Source organism: Pocillopora damicornis, chromosome 14 (genome assembly GCF_964200805.1).
Source record: "Pocillopora damicornis chromosome 14, jaPocDami1.2, whole genome shotgun sequence".
In the NCBI taxonomy this organism is placed as follows: domain Eukaryota; kingdom Metazoa; phylum Cnidaria; class Anthozoa; order Scleractinia; family Pocilloporidae; genus Pocillopora; species Pocillopora damicornis.
In genome coordinates, this window is record NC_142683.1 from 2,117,524 (window position 1) to 2,137,311 (window position 19,788).

Consider the following 19,788-nt stretch of genomic DNA (forward strand, 5'->3'; position numbering starts at 1 on the left):
GGGACATTAGTATATATGTCGGAGACTTTGATTCGTGCGTGACACATGTCAGATGAGTGTGAACATTATGTCAAGAGCTAGAAGCACCGCCTGTAGTGATTTTGGACATTGATCAATTTACATGATCAACGCAACCTTGAGTGACCTTTTAAATCAGCACTCAGCAACACCCAATCACAATGTAGAGAATATTGTATAAGAGAGTGATTTCTTACAAATTTTGCAGAGTAGCTTTTTACACACCCGTTGTACATAAGCGAATACGCGAGTGGAATAAAACAGTTTGATTGAGTCTAGTTCGTTAGAATTATGTCCCTAGTAAAGAGGGTAAAGTTTACGAAATATATAATAATCTAGTTTTAGTTTTATAACCCACTAAGGCAAATATGTTCTCCTTGTGCCAAACACGTGAATGGCGCTTAATTCAAAATAAATGCATTAGAAATAAAGAAAGCAAGAAACACTTCTCTATTAGTCCTAAGGATTAAAAGGTAGAAGGAAGGCACTTAACATAACTGAGTGACGCTCACCTCCTTTTTGTGGTTTCATACTTACCAAAATGGATTATGGTGTGATTTTACCCTTTCCAGAAACCTCTTGAGACAAAGTGTTGCAAACATGACATTTATAACTATCAAAAATTAATGCTACACATTCAAATGAAATATACCAAATACCATAGTATAAAAAAAAATATCAGCCAATGACAAAACTTGTTTTCTGTTTTCTTACAATTTGTTGTACCATAAGTTGAAGGAACCAGTATGGGTTGCCTTCAAAGGTGAGTGCAAGATTTCCCCTCCTCCCCCCCCCCCCTTCCCGCCCTGTCCATATCTAATGAGGTGACTTTGCAAGCGACTTTAAAGTGAAATTTCGCTGTTTTAGAAGTTAAAACTGACTGGACCATGTAAAAAGAGGACAAAATACCCGAGAGAAAAAGCTTGGATCAATGTCAGTATCTGAGAAACTGCTGACTTACCCCTCTCCTACCCAAAAACAGTCAACTGATAACAAATTAGGATTCGTGTTGGGTTAGGGGAAGGGTAGGTGCGCAGTTGATCAGATACTGAGAGAGATCCAAAACCTTTAAACACGCGACTCTTTTACAACTGACAGAAATGCTGATCAGTTATAGAAATAAGATTTAAATCGCCTGGAGGAATGCACGAAAAAAAACCCATTTTTTTTGTATATCATATGTTCAAAACACTCCAGATATAGCCTCTGACACAAATTTAAACAGCTTAGGACAAAACGAAAGGGAGGGGCTAGTCGCTTGAAAGATAAACTTTTTTTTTTGCCTTCTGCTTTTAAAGAGTTTGTTTTCCGTTCTCTTTTGCAATCGAACAAGTGTCCATCGCTCGTCATGACATATTTTAAAGGGCGTAAATGTTAATTTTTTTTCCTTCTTTGTGATTTATTCAAGTTGATATTGTTGTATGTGTTTCGGAGGGTAACTCATTGGACAGTTAGCATCCCCGCGGAGGAAGTTTGGGATAATTGGAAGAAAGAGATAAAGCGTATGATAAATGCAACTAAAACAAATTGAAGAGAAGGACTTCTCGAGTTACAAAAACATTACCACGGACGGAAATAGCATCAAATGGCATTCGCAAACCCTGGAGCATATATTTAGCGATCAAAACATTTTTCAATTTCTGCAACCTTGTTTCGAAAAAACCTCGTTAAGGTGAGCATTTGAGCAGTGTTCTCCGTATCTTGGGCCATGCGTCAACGTGTGTGTTTTGTAGAATTTGGCTCAATTAATCCTCTGACAAAACAAAAACATCAGATCTGCCATTTAGCTGGATCTAAAGAAGTTGATAGAGAAAGGGTGCCTGGTCTTTTGTTCGGTTTTTCTTTGGCACAATACTGCCCTATGAAGCGTAACGAATAATTCTATCTATGCACTCGGCTTTGAGACGCCATTGTAAACAAATGTTCGTGAGTCCAAACGCAGATGGTGATTATTCATTGATCGTGGTCACAAGGGTCGGGCCACATATGGGCGGCCGTCACCACCAAAAATACAAGGATGTCAAATAGATCAGCAAATACATAGATGGCTTAAGGATCAGTTGCAGGATAGCATAGCTAATAAAGGAATGGCATGGCCAAATTATAGACAGTCTAGTTTTCCTTAGTGAAACAGAACACCCTAAACATGAATAGTTTAGCCAAATGAGAAACGGTCTAGTAGCCCATGTTGAGTTGGAACATGAGATTGTGAAATGGACTAGCTCACTTACGAATAGCTTAGCACTCATTTGCAATACAGTACTCAAACGGTGTAGCGTTGCGTTAAACGGTTCAGGGTAACGTCGAGTAGTACAGCCTACACACAAACGGTGTAGCGTTGCGTCAAATGGCTCAGCGTAATGTAGAATGGTACAGCGTACACACATATGGTGTAGCGCTGCGGGAAATGGCTCAGCGTAATGTCGAATGGTACAGCGTACATGCCACAGCGAAGGGCGTTTAGTAGTTGAGGATGCATTAATTTGTGGTCCGTTTGTGGCACAGCCTAGAGTGTTCAATGGTTGAGGATGCATTAATTTGTATCGCAACCTGAATTGGGTATAAAAATGCTACAGCCTTAAAATCCAGGCGCCCAATGCAATAACGGCTGAATTCGCATTTCCGCTGAGGAAACGAGAAAGGTAGTCATCTGATTGTTTTAGCAACTGAGCGGACATTATGTCGCTGTTTGCAAATATAACGATTCCTGATAGTTCAAAAACTCATTAATAATTCATAAGTCCATTAACCTATAGAATGGTAGATAAAACATCACGTGCAGTGACTTTATATCGATAAACCTCATCCTTATTAGTATGCGGTGTTTTATCAGATATAAAGACACTGCACGTGACTTATGAATGTTTTTCTCGTATGCTAATTTCTAACGTTCACAAAAGCATAATTGTTATGAACTCTCTTGACACACGCTTTTCCAAGATTGTTTTTGGAGCCGTTCAAAAAACTCGCAGCTCGTGTTTTATCGGGTCAAAAAAACCCGATAAAACACTCCTGCTCGTTTTTTAAACATAAAAGATACTTAACTTAGGTCGAATAGCTTTGTAGTATTCTTTATGAAGACATGAGTATGATAACAACAACTAAAATTCGCATAAAGAGGACAAGTTTTTAAAGAAACTGTGGTGCTGCGTCGGTGGGAGAGTACAGCAGGTAATTAAGTGTAAACAATTGAGTTGAAAACGTAAATTGGCTACCGCAAAGAAAAAAAAAGCTGACGTTTCGAGCGTTAGCCCTTCTTCAGAGCGATTGGCGAAGAGCTAACGCTCGAAACGTTAGCTTTTTTTACTCTTTACGGTGGCTAATTTACGTTTTCAACTCAGTTTTTAACACTAAATTACCTGCTAAAATTCGCATAGCCGAAGGAAGCCATTTTCGTTTATTATGGCTCACTTCCGTTGCTTCCGTTCAATTGCGAACGAACACCTCTCCAATTGTCTCCATAAATTGATTAATGTTTTGTGAATACATATGATTATATCAGGGTTGAAGGAAGGAAAGCGTCAATGCACAGCAAACAATGCACAAAATATTTGCAATCACAATAACTACAAAACTCCAGAAATAATGAATCATTCAGCGACGGAAATAGCATCAAACTTGTATGAGAGAATGCACAAATTAAACCTCGCAAAGCATCGTTAAGCAGACATGTCAGGACATCTTTCGTTATCCAAGGCCTTTCGTTATAGAAAGACAAAACCTGCATTAACTATCAGAGGTCGGAAACGACTGAATTGCAACGATCCTCCCCGCAACTCTTCTTTGGCTGGTAATTTTAGTCACGAAGATCACAGAATGTTTCAAAAGTGTGAACAAGAGTCATCTCTCTCATTGACCTTCGTGTGAAAGGCTACTATTTAACGACCAGGAATATGACTTGTCGTATCGTGGTTGTTATCACAAACTAAATAAGACTCTTCAGTATTCTTGCTGTATGGACGGTGATACATAACAAAATATACTGCAAACCGAGGAGCAAAACTTTTAAGTCATAAAAAGAATTACAGACAAAATTAATCATTCGGTTACGGAAATAACATTTTTTTAACGTTAGAAACAGTTGCCATGTTCAACAGCATGACTCTCAAAACTTATTCAAAAACAATTTTTTTCTCTCTAACTACGTGAACAACAAGTTATTAAGCTTCAAAGTATATATATATATGCATTTTGAGGAACCATTTCAGCAAGCTACCTCATCTGACATGTTCTGGGGGTGAGGGGGGACCGGTAAAGGTGGTAAAATCACAAGCTCAGCAGAAGGTACCTAAAGCTTTTAACTAATTTCTCTTTCTTTCTTTATTCCCTCTGTCTGACCAAAAAATTACACAACCAACCATAAAACTCTGGTTCTCTCAGATTAAATACTCCACTGGCGGTTAGTGTGCATTCGAGTCAAACGACGATGGAAGATTAAAAATCTCCTATTAGAACACTAACCTAAACACTTCCACGACCTTAGGCTAGTTATAAAGTCAAGGTAGGCCGGGTTTAGCCCACAGAAGAAGTTACCTAATGTTGACCTGTTTTATCTACGCGTTCTATTTATTTATTTATCTACATTTATAAATTTCGTTTCTTTAAATGATAATAAAGAGGGAGATAACGGAAGGATTGTGACGAGACTAATCTACTCAACTCATCAACTTAATTTGGTTTCTTCACCAGCAGCATCACAGCCTTTACGTTCTTGTTGCTCCTGAAAAGCTAAAAGAATTGATAATGATACACAACATGCGTCCAAAACCCTTATTTCGTGCCAAGCACATCATCGCGCTCACTCTGGTTATATCAGTCCAGGTAACACTCTATATCCTTCTTAGCATGGGAGGGTATGCGAGTTACACTGGAGGAAATCCTTTACTACCTGCACAATGTCAGTACTTCAGCAAAACACAAGGAGAGAAGTTCTTAAATCTGACTTACCGAGTTCACAAGATTCTTGAACAGGTTGGCATAGATCACTGGCTAATGTACGGATCAGTGTTTGGGGCAATCCGCGTTCAGGGTCCTTTGCCATGGGATTATGATGTTGACATTGGTCTCAATGGCTCAGAATGGATAGCTTCGATGAATTTGGACCAGTTTGTGTCAGCTTTTGAGTCACAAGGACTGAAAGTGAATCAGAAATTATGGAAGATGAAAAAATTGCTTAAAATTACCACCGACGATCTGCCTCTTTATAGGGTCGAGTTGTTTGTTTTTAATAACCATCGTGGATGGATGAAAAGAGCTGGTTGGGAGTCATGGCTATTTTGGCTGCATTATAGATTTTACCATACATTTCCTACCCAATTAATAATAAAACCGCTACCACGAGTTCCATTTGGTTTCTTCAAAATGCCGGTACCCAGGGGAGGGATTGAGATTCAACGATACCTTTACCCATACGATTGGTGGAAAGAGGTCAAACCTGTCGCCTGTGTTTAACGTATTCTACCAAGCTTTAGGATTCCATCTTTTAACCTTGAAAGTTCTCCCGTACGCTACACTGAGAGAGTCTATTGTTATTAATTTCATTAAAGATTGAAATTGTTCATTTGTTTCCACTACGAGCGTGTTGTCCTTCTCTTGTTACTGGAGCGGCGCTTGAGCGGCGGCGGGTTGGAGCGGCACACAAAAGAGCCCGGAGGGTTACTGCCGCCCGATGTGCGTTAAAATACTTCCGTTGCCGCGTACATTTTATGCGTTACTCAGCCTATCCTGACCCTGTATGGCTGGTAGTTTGGTGGACGTTTGTTTGAAAAGAGAAGTCTGCCATGTGCTTCTTATCACTCCTGCATAGCCTGCAAGCAAGCTCTGAATAACCCTGTGGCACTATCGGCGAAGCCCCACGAGATTTGAACTGGCGAGCGAAGCGAACGCCCGAAATATCTGTAGGGCTCTGGCACGAAAATCTATGTGGGAAAATAAAAATCTGAAGTGCTCTTATTACCCTGATTCCGTCCCAGGTAAAAACCAGCCCTAATAAGAAGGACGCAAATTTTGAGAGAGGATACACAGTCCTTGTGAGCGCCTCGAGAAACACCCTTTAAGTCTCGCAAAACTTACTCGAAAAGTGCCCGAGAGTTTTGCAAGCCTGGCATTATACTTTCGGTTCCTTTGAACTTTTGCCATTCATCTCTCGGCTCGGCAAATGAAATGTCACTATATTTCAGTCTGCTTTTCAGCACCTCTAGATATCAAGTAGATCTGCGTGCGCCTTCATTATAGCCACTCTAGCAGTATTTCAATTTGTGAGATGCGCATCAACTCTCTGAGCAGCTTTTCAAGATGGCGGCTTCAGCGTGCTGTGTCGACAAAATTTTAATTCGCTAAAAATTCCTCTTTTACTTTCAACGAAATCACGCAAGTGATAGTAAACTTACAGTTAAAATCGATTTTAGTCATGACAGATTCTGTGGTTCTAGATAAGAGCGATTCGCAGACAACTCGTGTTGGCGAGAAGGTATTTTGCTGTCATTAAGCTTCATCGTAGTAAGGTAGTCTGGTTTAATTCTTTCCTAAGGAAGCAATTTGCAAAGATTTCATCTAAAGTTGGACTTTATTGTAGGTAGAATCGGAGGGACAAACAACGCTCTCCACCGTAGAAGAGGACGCGGTTCTAGAAGGTTAGAATTGTTATTATACTTGATAGACACTTCGAACGCTACGCAGTTAAGTAACTGACGCGATCAAACGTTCTTGAATGTCAAGTTCGAACACTTGTGACACTTTTTATACTTTTATTTTCATTTTGGGTGTAGATATTCCAACTGGAATAACCTTAAAACATTTTGGAAGTTTTTATTTCAAATCTGATTTTCATTTCTTTTGTTCTCAGTTTGCTTGTCTCTGTGATTCATAGTTTGTTTGCTCGTTTGGTCTATCAGCATTCAACTTTCAAACTCTTTAATAAGTGGAGGTGACTGATCTTTTATGAAGTTTTTATCTGAGTCAAAGTAACTGTGATGAATGATTTTGCTCTTGAAATGTTAGTGATCATCCTTGAAGTGATTCCATTGGGATAAAAATATCTAAATATTCACTCATGCAAGTTTCATTTAAATTAACCTTTTTACTCCCTATAAATATCAATTCTACCCACTTTCTACCATGAATTTCTTATTATTTGAGCCCTGAGAATTTAGAATTAAATCCAACAATGTCCTTGATACATTTTTTCTTGAAACTTTTTTACTGACAACGCATTGACAATGTAAGGAGAAATGTCATGTTTGTCACCCCTGAAAGTGAAAATATTTGGTTTAGTTGGTCAGATACCTAATGAAAAGCCACGCACTAATCAGGAGGATAACAAGGTGAAGCCTGAACACAATGCAAAGCCTGAACATAATAAGGATGGAAAAGCAAATGATAAGCCTGGAGCTGTTGCTGGTAGTGAAGATGTGGAAGAAGATGGTTCAGATGAGGAAAGTGAGGAGGAAAGCGAAGGGGAAACAGACAGCGATGAATACACAACAGGGACAGAGTCTTCAGGATCTCACTCTGAGCACAGCGCCAGTGACAAAGAAGTAAGTTGATTTTGCATTTGTGAGACCCAAAGCTGTATATATCAGTATGCATATTCTCTAAACTGTTCTCTATACATTCCTTAAGGTTTAGATGAGGAGAATTTTTATACTAATCAGGAGCTTCTTTAGTTGGTGATCATTTTCTTTATTCTCATGACCTTAATGTGTGATTCAAGGGTGATATTGTGAGGAGAAATTAAATGCTGGTCACTCCAAGGAGTCAAAGGGTTAATGAATAACCTTCGATAATTTTTCATTTTCCTGGCCATAGTTCAATGGCCATAGTGATTGCAATCGAGTTACAATTTTTTTCTGGCTCAAACCTTTTTGAACCAGTTTAACTTTACTTCCTTTCATGTTTGTTTTGTTGCTCTATTGGATTTTCTGGAAGGACAGAAAATGAAAATCAAGCTGGTTCTACGACAAAGATAAATTTAAACCACAAAATATGATACGATAACCTGAACTTTCACAGTTGCACTAAGAATTTGTTGTTCTGTTTTGGGACTTGCTGAATGTTTATTTTACTGAAGAAGAAGTTATTTCCTAAATTGAAAAAATGTGAAAACGATAAGTTATCTTGCTCATTAACCACACTGGTGTGCTTTGGCCATAAAGAGGAAGCAATCATTTTGTAATCATGATCCATATCTTATAAGGATTTTTTAAACCACTGGAGCAAGGCCTTGTTAATTCTTTGGTTAAAATCAATTTTTGTTCATCAACTTTACTATTTTTGTGATTCAATAAAGCAAAGTGAAGAGGAGGCAGGAGTAGATGACGAAGAATACAAAAGAGTTGGCGAAGACAAAGACATTGAAGTAAAAGAAGAGGAAGACAAAATGGGAAATGAGCAGGAAGAAAGTAAAAATAAAGTGAGTGCAAGAGAAAGAGGGGATGGACAGGTGAGACACTTGAGAAAACATACATGACACATTTCTATTTCAGAATCCAGAGGAGGTCTGATTTACAAATAGATTCTATGTTGCCATGTGTCTGTCCGGTAATAGATCACAAATGACATCAAAATGCAGTGACAAAAAAAAAAATTGGCACACAAGGCACAGCCAAGTGTGTTGCTGATGTTCTTACCACTTTTGGATGTCTTCTGTGATCCATTACTGAACAGACCCACAGCAACTCAGAATCAATTTGTTTATGTGATACAAAAGCAAAAGAACTGTTAATAATGACATCATCTATGTGTTTGTATGTAAGAACCAATTGAAAGGCCTGAATGATTCAGCTTATTACTTTAAAAGTACTGTAATTACTCGTGTATAAGCTGCACTTGTGTATAAGCCGCAAGTATAAGTAATCACACATGTAGTGTAGCACAACACTTCACCCTTAGTAAGAATCAATCAAAAGGCCTGGATAATTCAGCTTATTACTTTGAAAATACCATAATAACTCATGTATAAGCCACACTTGTGTATAAGCAGCACATATAAGTAATCACTCATGTAGTGTAGCATAACACTTCAGCCTTAAACTCCCATGACTTACTAAGACAGAATTTCTCCTTTTTTGATACAATATTAAGCAGACAGACAAGTGTGAGCAAGCATAAAGGAAAATATAAAGTAGGGAATTATTAGTTGACCCAATACCAAATTCTCCAAACTTACATCAAGGTAGAAGGTTTGGATTATTTGTAATGAAGTCTTTGGAGGGAAAGGGTTAATATTTTGCAAAAAAAGTTAGGAAATTTAAAGGTTTTTCAATCAGTTCAAGCATGTACAAGAAAACTTTGGTTCCAGAAATCAGCAAGCCAATTTCTTCAAAATTGGCTAACCTCTAATTAATTTCTGATGCAGAGAGGTAATAACGCTTATCATGCCAATTTTATAACTGATAAAAAAAAAATGGTGTAAATTGGGACTTAACTTAGTTTCCAAGCAAACTTTTCAATAAGTGATGTAAATGGAATGACAGTTGAATTCTTTCTTCAGGAGGCAGAAGAAGAAAAGAACAACCCAGCTTTTATTCCACGTAGAGATGCCTTTTGGGGGCATGATGACAGATGGACTGACACACCTGATGATGAAAGGTCCATAGTGCTCTCATGACTTTATTTATATTATTGATCTATTTATTACAGTCATGTGATTCTGTGAGTTTGTATTTGACAAGCACTCTAATGGTCGTGTTTTTACGGTCTTGGTTTGAAGCTTAACAGATTCACATCAATGTTTTTTTTTCGATTTAATTTTGTTTTTTTAACACCACAACATCCCATTATTTTTTTTCCTTTGATCGACAATTTTAACTGAGAATCTATGTCAATCTTAATCTTAACCTATCTATGTCAAAAAAAGCTTTTAAATTTTTACATTCTTGACCACACAAAAAGTATCTCAGACTACAAGATACTGCAGGGGTACCCAAAAAAAAAAAAAATGCTGGTAGATAATAGTCTTACTATGTTAACCCTTTGACATCCAAGAGTGACCAGCATCTGATTTCTCCTTACAATATCACAGCTGAATCAAACATGGAGGTCACGAGAAAAAAAGGAAATGACCATTAACTAAATAAGCTCTTGATTGTTAAACAAATTCTCCTTGGCAGCACCTTTAGAAATATATAGAGAACAGTGTGGAGAATTTGCCTACTGATGTCAGGTTGTAAAGGGTTAAGATAAGTGTAAAAGAGAATAAACAATTAGGATGCTGAATTTTTCAATGGTTACTTGTCAATATAATCTGTGGTTTTACAATGTTTAACAGACAGGGTTGTAGATAAGAGCCGGCAGCCGGCGAAGTACGCCGGCTTCTCTGCAAGGTTTCGCTGGCTACTCTCATTGCTTCGAGTACAGAGATAATGTTTATCAGGTCTAAACTTGGGCTCAATAAAAATATAAATTTGCACTGCCTATCTTTTCTGAAAACATAAAATGACTTCTGACTCAAAGTCAGTTTAAAAACGTTCTGACGGGGACTGTCTTTTTGAAAGTACAAATGATATGACGTTTCGTCCGCCATATCGGATTTCGAGATATGAATACCGTTTACCTTTAAAAGAGCTCCGGCTACTTAAAACCTTAAAGAAAACCCTGAACAGATGATTTGAAGTCAATAAATTTTTATTTTTATATTAACAGAAGGAAACCAACTACAAGACAGTTGTGGGACAAAACAACTGACCTTTGGGAACATGACATGTACAGGGAAGATGAACAGGGACCCAAAACTAGAGAAGAAATAGAGGTAAGGAGACAAATCATAACAAAAGTCAATTATATTACGTTTGACGTTTAGACAATTCATGTTAGTTATGTTGCTTCTTTCTGAATGTTGTGCAATTGCAGGGTTTTGGCGTCGTCTAAGATTGGCTAACAACTTCCATTGATTTTATGTGAGAGATTTGAATTCCACAGGATAAGTGAATTGCTGATGGTTGGCTCACTTGCGGCTCACTTAGTGCCATGTGAAGATTGGAACAATTTGATTGAACGACATGAGTTACTTTAAATCAGAACTGTGAGCCATTCAATGGGTGTAGGTTTTATTAGACACTGGATTTTATTATGTTGAGAAAAAACTATTCATTCCTACGCTGTATCAAACGCACTTAACTAATCCGTGAGTGTGACTAGTTTGATAAAAATGCGTTCAAAATAATAAGTTGAAAGTAGTAAAAGTATTACGAAGTTTACATTTGAGCCCTGAATACACTTTATGAAACCATCCATGTTGGGTGAATTTTAAAGTTTGGCAGAATGATACTGTAAAAAAATTGCTTGTAAATTATATTTGGAGCTTTTAAAACCAAGACTGAATAGCATTTTTCTTTTTAAAATGGTAGGAAACAGAACGCTGGCTGGATGGAAGCGGTGGACGTCCTGGGCGGAGGAGATATGATCTTCAGGAATTTGTCAGAGGTGGGGGCAGACGGGGGGGCAGAGGGGGCAGAGGTGGAAGAGGAGGATTGGGGAGAATGAGAATGGATGAAGAAGAATTCCAGGAAAATGAAAGAAATAAAGAAAACCGAGTTCCTGAGCAACGAAGAAGGAGAAGGCAGACTTCGGAAAATTCTGAAGAGAACGGGGAGAGTCGAAGAGGAGGATTTGGACGGCGCGGGAGAAATACGGGACGGCGGAATAAATATGAGGATTATGATGGAAATGATGCTGAAGACAGGGAAGACAGAGATAGAAGGTCAGATAGACGGAGAAACTGGGGCGAGGATCGTGAAGAGATTGAAGAGAGACCTCAAAGGAGAAATGAGAGAAATCGTAGGCAAAGGAGGGATGATGATGATGATCAGGAATACGAAGATACACGAAGACGTGATCGTGATAACAGAGGTGAGCGATATGATGACAGGAGGAGACGGGATTTTGATCGAAGGCCTGATCGTGAGCAGGAGGCAAGGGTGAAAAACAGAGATCAGAGACCACCTAGAAGAAGAGATGATGAAGAAAGACGAGACAATCGAGATGAACAGGGAGGAAGCCGGAAGGGATTTGGTGACAGGAACAGAGGAGGTTCAAGGGTGGACAGGAGGCAGAACGAGTATGATGGAGAGGGACAGAAACGACAAAGCGGAGGTTTTGGGAGTGCACAAAAAGACAGGTGGAGTGTAAATCTGTAGATACAGCATTGTGTTTACACTGTGCTGTTAGTGACGTTTTTCCTCGTTTACTGCCGGAAAGCGTAGCGACATATAACTGATTTGTAATTTTTTTACTCTGTCGTTGATCAATCCACGTAAATAGCTGTTGTTAGATGTGATGTAAAGTCAGGACACGGAGATGATTGTACTTTTGATCTTTTAACAAAATTGAACCAATGATTGACTGAATATGGAAAAAAAACTCATGAAAAGTGTATTGAACCAGGAGGGTTAAAGAACAAGAGTATAATAAAGTAAGTTGTGATGGTGTGCATGTTTGCTTTCTACATCTGGAGGTAATTTTAACACGTACCTCTCTTTTCCTTGACCTCCTCTAGAAGTAGGAACGATTCGAGGGAAGCAAGATCTAAAAAAGCTCCAAGAGATGACATTCAAAATAATGAGGAAGAGAAACATTCAAGAGAGGAACAAGCCAAGCCGTCCTCTGCAACTCACAGCTACAGTAAACTCCGAGGCAGAGGACGAGGGAGAGGCCAGACGCAGGAGCTGAAGAAACCAAGAAAGAATGCTGCAGATTTCACCCGTGAAAGAGAGGAAGCCAAAATGAAGGAAGAACAGGAGAGAAGAAAAAAGGCTGCAGAAGATGAACACTTTGAAGGTGAGCAAGAGTCTGCAAGAGTTTTCTTATGTACTTCCTGGATTTTTTAAAAACACCTCAGTTTAGATGTCATAAATAGCAACACTTAATTGTCAAGGTGGTGTTTAGCGAGCGAAGTAGCTTAGTACTCTCCTTGAGTAGTTAAGGATGCTTGGCACCAGGCCACCGAGTCTCTCACTCCACTCAAGAGTACATCCCAATTTTTAAGATGCCGTCTTTGCTTTAAGATGCTGAAGAAAATGATGGAGATGTGATAATTGAAGAGGATTATGAAGAAGATGTTGAAGATGGGGTTTTAGATCATGAGCAGCCGGAAGAGTTGGAAGATGAAGGCGAGGAAGATGAAGAGGTGAGTTTCACGTTAACCCTTTTAATCCCAAAATCTCAATAGCAATTCTCCTTACTGTCTGCCACACAATTCTTGTGATGTTAGTTTCGAGAATTTGGTCTTGGATCAACTAATAATCCCCTGATTGATATTTGTGTTTATTCTCATCACTTGTCTTCGTGATATTGTATTGAAATTGTAAGGAGAAATTCTGTCTCGGTCACTTATGGGAATTAAAGGGTTGATCGATCTTCTGAGATATGATAGGCGCGGATGTTTTACAAGTTGCGTAACGACGGGCAAAATTTGTGTTCGTGTTTTATGTCAAACCGTCGATTTAGGAATTTATTAATCCACTATTGATTCATTTTTTGAATATTGCTTTTACTTTTCGAAATACATCCTATGGTGCCATATGAGAATTGTATTGATCGCACAACATGTGCTCGAAAGACCAAAACAACACAAGCGAAATCAATTTAATGTCTCATGACAAACAAAAGAACCTGTTCCACTTAAAAGTGTGACGCTCGAATAGTGAAGCATAAGTGAAGCAGACAAATCAAAGTTTGGATCGGTAAGTACAGCAATTTATTTTGCTGCTCCGCTTTCCGTCCGAATTTTTTTTCACTGTCGTTTCACTAGTGTGGCATGTTTAGCGCGTTCTGTTGCTGTATTGCGGTAAAATGACGTAACAGAGGAATAATACTGTTTGATACTTTCTATCAGAGGTAGTTATCAGCAGTACTAATTGTTGTGTGGTGTAACCATTTTTTTACGCAGGTTGTTGAAGAGAATGGTACAGTTTATGTTGAAACGGAGCAAGCAGGTGAGTTGTGATTTCAAGCAAAGGGTTCTCTGGCTTTATGTATGGTTGATGAGTTGTAACTAACCTACTGGCTGACTGACCGACTTGCAGACTGGCTGACGGACAGACTAACTGACTGACCGCTTCACCGAATGACTGACTGACAGACTGACCGACCGTCTCACTGTCTGATTGACAGACGGACAGACTGGTTGTCTGACGGACTTCGTGGCTTACAGACTAACTGACTGACTAATTACCGCATTGATTTACTGACCATTTGACTGAAAAACTGTTTGACTCACTGGCTGACTGACTGACTGACTGAGTGGCATTCACCAGTTTTCAGTTATCTTTTGCGATTATGTGGTTCTTTTCCAAATGAATGTTGGTGTACAACTTGGGTTGCACATTGAGTTTGTGAAACGATTCATCGTAGTCTTTGTAAATTTACCACAATCATTACAGATGAAAAGCAAACTGCCTCTAGAAAACAGGATGGGAAGCGATCAAAGCAATCTTCACCAAAGAAAGGAGCTGGTGTGTCTGGATCACCAAGTGCTGCAGCATCCCAAGGTGCTCCTGCTGCCAAACCCAAACGATACTCATCACAGAGGCAGCGAGCAAGTCAGCAAGTCCCCCTGCAGGTTCACCAGGCCATGGCTCCACAGATGGGTACAATGTACCCTGACCAAGCTGCTTACTATGAGCAAATGCGTGAGTAGGAAAGCTACTGAGTAGTACTTTCATGTTGTACAAGGTGATTCTAACTTTGTCTGCAGATAAAATCCTAGTTTTTGACCTTTGATATGAAAGTTACTGAGCAGTACTTCCATGTGGTTCCGCTTTTTCTGTGCTGTGTTGCACAAGATGGTTGTTAAGGACGTCATTTACTATGTATGGTCTTAAAAGTGATTGATTTGTCACTTTCAGCCTTTCAGGGTGTTTATGTACCTGCGGGAACTCCACCAACACAAACTGTTCCCATGCCAGTTATTCCACAGCAACCGGATGTCATTCTGCGGCAAGAAATGGCAGTAGCCCCAGGTGCTAATTAGCTTATATTAATTTTTACCGTTTTGCCTCGATAGCCTTGAGAAATAAAGAAAAAGGCAGTTAAAACCAATCTGATTGATCACTCTATAAAATTTCTCAGCAGAACAGCCTGAAATGCCTGCTGGGATACCAATGGCTGGGCCAGGTCCTCAACCAATGGGGGCTCTCCAGCATGAGAGCATGATACAACAACAGTTTGCTGCCCTTCAACAAGGGGCTTTGCCTGTTCAGCAAGGAATGGGCTCAGAGGGAGTATCACCCCAAAGAGTTCCTCAGCCCGGAATGAGCCCCCAACAACAACAGGCTTTGGCTACTCATTTACAGTTACAGGCTCAGCAAGGTGAAGGTTGTGTTTATTCTAAGTGTATCAAAAACGAACAAATGAATAAAGAATTAAACCCTTCCCCGAACAACGAACAGAGAGACGTGTATGCTCTTGTCACGAGCTTGAAACAGATAAAAAGAATAAATTTGAGTGTCCTTGAGGAATCGAACCTCAGAGCTTAGGATCCAGCTCTCCGGTGTACTACCGCTGAACCACGAGAACTCTGGTAAACCAGGCTGATCCGAGCAATACGCAGGACTCGGGTCAGACATGAATCAGCTAATGGTAGAGGATCAGAGGGCAGAATCCAAGGGTCTAAGTACTGGGTGATTTGTCTTTTAGGAATGCAAGGTCCGATGGCTCCGGTACCTCAACCAAATATGGTAGCCGCAGGAATGAGCCCCCATTCAACAGCAGGATTTGTCCCGCACCCAAATTTCCCTGGTGTCCAGTCTTTCCCAGGCCAGATTTATACCAATTCACAGTAAGTTCTTTTTGTAATTTTGCATGAAATTGGTCATATTTAGAGGCTTGAACCGTTAATGGAATTTTTCGCGTTTGAACCGTAGCTGACCCGTTCACTCCCCTTACAATTTCAGACTCGTTTGAAATAGATGAGTTTAAAAATTGGTAGGAATTTCCGATTAGTACTCGGAACCCCTTTTAAACGCCTAATTTGTTGGCGTATACCTTGTAATGAAAATAACCCGAGAGGGATCTGGATCTATCCATGGTGCATCCTAACCTTGCATTCATTCGGACAAGCAGTTAGGGTCTAAAGTTTGTTCACTCCTATCGAAGCGACGTAATATTGATCCTTAACTGTGAATCCTACAGCTGTGGTTGTTTGTTGATTGTGTTTGCAGATATCCAATGATGGGAATGCCTCCATTTATAGGACAACAGGTGAGTTGGTAAATCGTGAACTAATTTCTCATTAGGATGCACCCCTGAAGGACGGGGTTACTTTATCAAAAGTGCGATTGTCTGGGCTCAAATTCTGCCTGGGTCAGTTTTCTTTTTGCTTTTGTCTTGCGCAAGATATTTTGCTCTCAGAGCACCTCATTCCAATCAGGAGAGGCAAGGCAATGGCAAACAGTACAAATCAACTCTGATTCTACTTTATTTTCCCATAATCGTAACAACTTTGTTGAAAAATAGCCAAAGGATCTCTTGTTCAGAACTGAAGTAAATACTTTCACGTAAGAGTAAAATCGGCTAAAAGCTGATGATGAGAAGTTCAATTGTAGCCGTTCACCTTCAACTTGGTACTTAACTTCTCTTCTGGAGGGGGTAGGGATGGGAGGGGGGTAGGGATGGGAGGGGGGTAGGGATGGGAGGGGGGTGGGGAGGAAGGGTAAAATGGTAAGGACTAAATTCCTTTCCGGGAAAAAGGAATACCAATGCATCAAGTCGCGTACACCCCAGGAACCGTCAGCAGCCATGCAAGTCAATTTTGTGTGCAGGCTTAACTTTTTTACCTAATTACCTCTGTAGATGTACGGGCTCCAGATGGCAGGAGGAGGAACATTTTATCCTCCACAAGCTGCCATGGTACAACAACAACAACAGCACTCGCAGCAACAACAGCAACAACAGCCATCCCAGGGAGAACCGCAACAACAGCAGACAAGACGCCGCCCAAATGCTGCCATACCCATCAAACCCCCGCAAGTAGGTGGCTTCAACTCGAGAAGAACGAGAGTTAAACGCGAGATGAACGAGAGTTAATCGCGAGATAACGAGAGTTGAACACGAGATGAACGAGAGTTAATCGCGAGATAACGAGAGTTGAACACGAGGTGAACGAGGATTGATTGTAAGGTGAACGCGTGTGGAACGCGAGGTGAACGTTGGTAGGAAGCGAGTTTCAAACAAGCTATAATCCTCCACCAAGCTGGTCCTCAAACGGGTTATTTTTTAGAAATGTTAAAAGTGGTTTTGTTCGACTTGTCTGCCTTAACTCCTTCATGATTTCTCTTTTGTTTTCCTTAGGAAAGAACCTGAATTGTCGTCAACAACACCCTTACTGCGCAATTAAATGAAAGTACGGCTCCAAGCCGTGCGTGGATGGAGAAGGAAAAATTAGATCAAGTTATGAGTCCAGATGTTCTAAAAGAAGGAAAAGAACAAATCTTGCTCGAAAAGGGTTCTTTATTGATGTTAGACCATGTACCCAGATGTGTAAACGATGATTTTTTCCGTTGAAAGGAGATGCAGACGTAATAGTGGGTCTTGCATCACCTAATGTCTTTTTACACCGCAGAACTACCCAGACAGTTGCCGCAAATGTTTTTCAGGCTTCGAGAAATAGTTTTAAAATGATCAGGTGATGTGTTAACCCGTCTCACTCTGAAAAAAAAAAATGGCTTGGCCGTGGTAATTTTTCCTGACACACGTCTCGGTTTGTGCTGGGCAAAAATTTTAGTTCAAATTGTTCTATAAAGGTATTTGTAATTTTAACACGTGTACTCTGTAACCCTGTATCGTCGTTGTTCGGTTAGGTTTATTTAAAATTTTTACGGCAATTGGGTACTTTACTAATGTAAAGGTGGCGGGGCAGGGTGTGTGGAGAAAGTAGGGACTCAAACGAAATTTTGCGGCCCAGACCCGTCTCACGGTAGGTGAGGAAACTGTTGAACGCGCTGGTTCGGAAAAATGATCACTCTCGCGATCTTCCTTGGTTTATTGATACATCTTACGTCTTTACTAAAAAAATGGCTCTATGTTTCGTCGTGAATCGGTACAGCACGCTCAGTAGGACATTCTGGGAAAGTTGAGTAGGGGTATGTGCTTGGTTTGAGAATCCCAACCCCAGGGGTATGTGCATGGTTTGAGACTCCCCACTCCCTCTCTCACGTTCCAATATGCTCCGTCGCTTCGGAAGATGGAAACCTAATAAGCATATTGTAAATTGTAGTAAATATCCTCTCCGGCCTTAACACTGACTTAACAACGTAAAATTGCATCGTACTTTGTGGGTGCCGTTCCTTGAATTGTTCACATTACTATTAAGCTCTAATTATAGTATATTTCACTCGAGCGAATGTTATTCACCTTCAGCATCATCCTAAGGAGATAACTAGGAGTGACTCAGAGATAATTTCTCCTTACAATAGCATACATCATGAAGCATAGAAGTGATGAGAATAAAGAAAAGTATCAGTTTGGGGATTATTAGTTGATCCAATACCAAATTCTCCAAATTGACGTCATAAGAATTGTATGGTAGACAGTAAGGAGAATTCGTAATGAGATCTTAGGAGTTACGTGGTTTAAAGAAGCATTTACAATATCAAGTTGTCTCAGGCATTTTTCCTTGGCGAAGTAGATGAAAAAAATTTTACACAGTTTAGCAAATTTTCTCGGTCAAAAACTTACTCGCAAGGGTTTTACCTCGAAGATTTGTTAGCAAAATGCTGTTTTCAAACACGATTTTTTAAAATCCAGATGACTAAACATAAGCACTTTATGATCATCAAAACTATACCCAGCAAGGGTTACTTTCTTTAAAGATTTTCTTTGCTAATTTATACGACGAACAATCTTGCTGTAAGTAACCTGCTGGAGCTAATGAGACTAATATGAATTTAATTCATTATTTGATTAAGTGAAGTTTAGTTCTATCTTTTCAAAGACCAACATGACATCTTAAGGTTCCTTTTAATAACTAGAAAATTTGTGTTAGATTGGTGATGATTGTGCTCTTATTTGTTATTGGTGTTACGTTAAGCTTTTACTTGTAATAAAATAGTCTGAACACGAACTTGTAGAAGTGAATTTCCACATGTTTGATTTGTATCCTCTTAAAAACTCGGGTGAGTTCGTGTTGGTTTCGAGTTTATGACGGCCTTAGCAGTAAAAAACTTTCGTGCCGAGTTGTTTTTCACCAAGTTTTCTTGGTGTTTTTCCCCAACTCTGGGCTGCCAATTAAAGCAAGAGTTGGAAACTATCAAAAGCCAATGAGAGCTCGGCAGCCACTTAACTGTTGTTTCCTGCGCAGGAAAGCGCAAATGATACGCGTTAATTTATCTTGGTTTTGGCTCTGATTGGTTTAAAGGTTGGCAAGGGTTTTCTGAACCAATCACAGTCTGAATTCAAAGCACACGCAATACAATAATGGAATACTATTGATGCTCGACTGAAAATTGCTCTCTGTAACAAACCCCAGTTTTAATTATTACCCTCTTGGATGCTGAGGTCACTTGCAATTGCTTTTAGTTCGAGCTGCTCAAACAGGAAGTTTTCCTGGGTCTTCTTCCGGGACTCGAGCGATAGGCGCACTTCCAACACAAATAGAACTTGGTACGAAATGAGAGAACCTCATTCATAAAGGAATAAGAGAGATCCTGGGAACAAGCTTGAAGTCTAACTCCAGACTACCCGCAAACTCTGGATTCAACTTCCGGTTGGGTTTACATCTCCTTTCGCGTTGAAGTTGACAAAGAACTGGAATTTTGGCGTTTTAGTTGGCGACGA

At 39.7% G+C, this 19,788-nt stretch overlaps 2 protein-coding genes across 7 annotated transcripts; both read left to right on the top strand.

The window, feature by feature from the left end:
* Nucleotides 1-4,229: 4,229 nt before the first annotated feature.
* LOC113666797 (uncharacterized) lies at nucleotides 4,230-5,591 on the top strand. 2 transcript variants are annotated; one of them, XM_089193751.1, is made up of 2 exons: nucleotides 4,230-4,302; nucleotides 4,711-5,591. In XM_089193751.1, exon 2 carries the CDS (start codon nucleotides 4,762-4,764, stop codon nucleotides 5,467-5,469), a length of 708 nt encoding a protein of 235 aa, XP_089049877.1. In that variant the 5' UTR covers nucleotides 4,230-4,302; nucleotides 4,711-4,761; the 3' UTR covers nucleotides 5,470-5,591. The 2 variants fall into 2 exon arrangements, with proteins under 2 accessions (XP_089049877.1, XP_089049876.1); XM_089193750.1 differs by having other exon boundaries at nucleotides 4,233-4,302; nucleotides 4,708-5,591.
* A 659-nt stretch (nucleotides 5,592-6,250) lies between these two features.
* LOC113666769 (uncharacterized) lies at nucleotides 6,251-19,075 on the top strand. 5 transcript variants are annotated; one of them, XR_016182922.1, is made up of 17 exons: nucleotides 6,251-6,487; nucleotides 6,593-6,650; nucleotides 7,291-7,553; nucleotides 8,306-8,458; nucleotides 9,509-9,606; nucleotides 10,660-10,765; nucleotides 11,364-12,133; nucleotides 12,512-12,792; nucleotides 13,020-13,141; nucleotides 13,904-13,949; nucleotides 14,397-14,645; nucleotides 14,862-14,975; nucleotides 15,085-15,324; nucleotides 15,652-15,793; nucleotides 16,176-16,215; nucleotides 16,807-17,111; nucleotides 17,305-17,438. XR_016182922.1 is itself a non-coding variant. In XM_027182559.2 (17 exons), exons 1-17 carry the CDS (start codon nucleotides 6,428-6,430, stop codon nucleotides 17,314-17,316), a joined length of 2,931 nt encoding a protein of 976 aa, XP_027038360.2. In that variant the 5' UTR covers nucleotides 6,251-6,427; the 3' UTR covers nucleotides 17,317-19,075. The 5 variants fall into 5 exon arrangements, 2 of the variants coding, with proteins under 2 accessions (XP_027038360.2, XP_089049878.1); XR_016182923.1 differs by having other exon boundaries at nucleotides 15,088-15,324; XR_016182924.1 differs by having other exon boundaries at nucleotides 9,512-9,606.
* The last annotated feature ends 713 nt before the right edge of the window (nucleotides 19,076-19,788 follow it).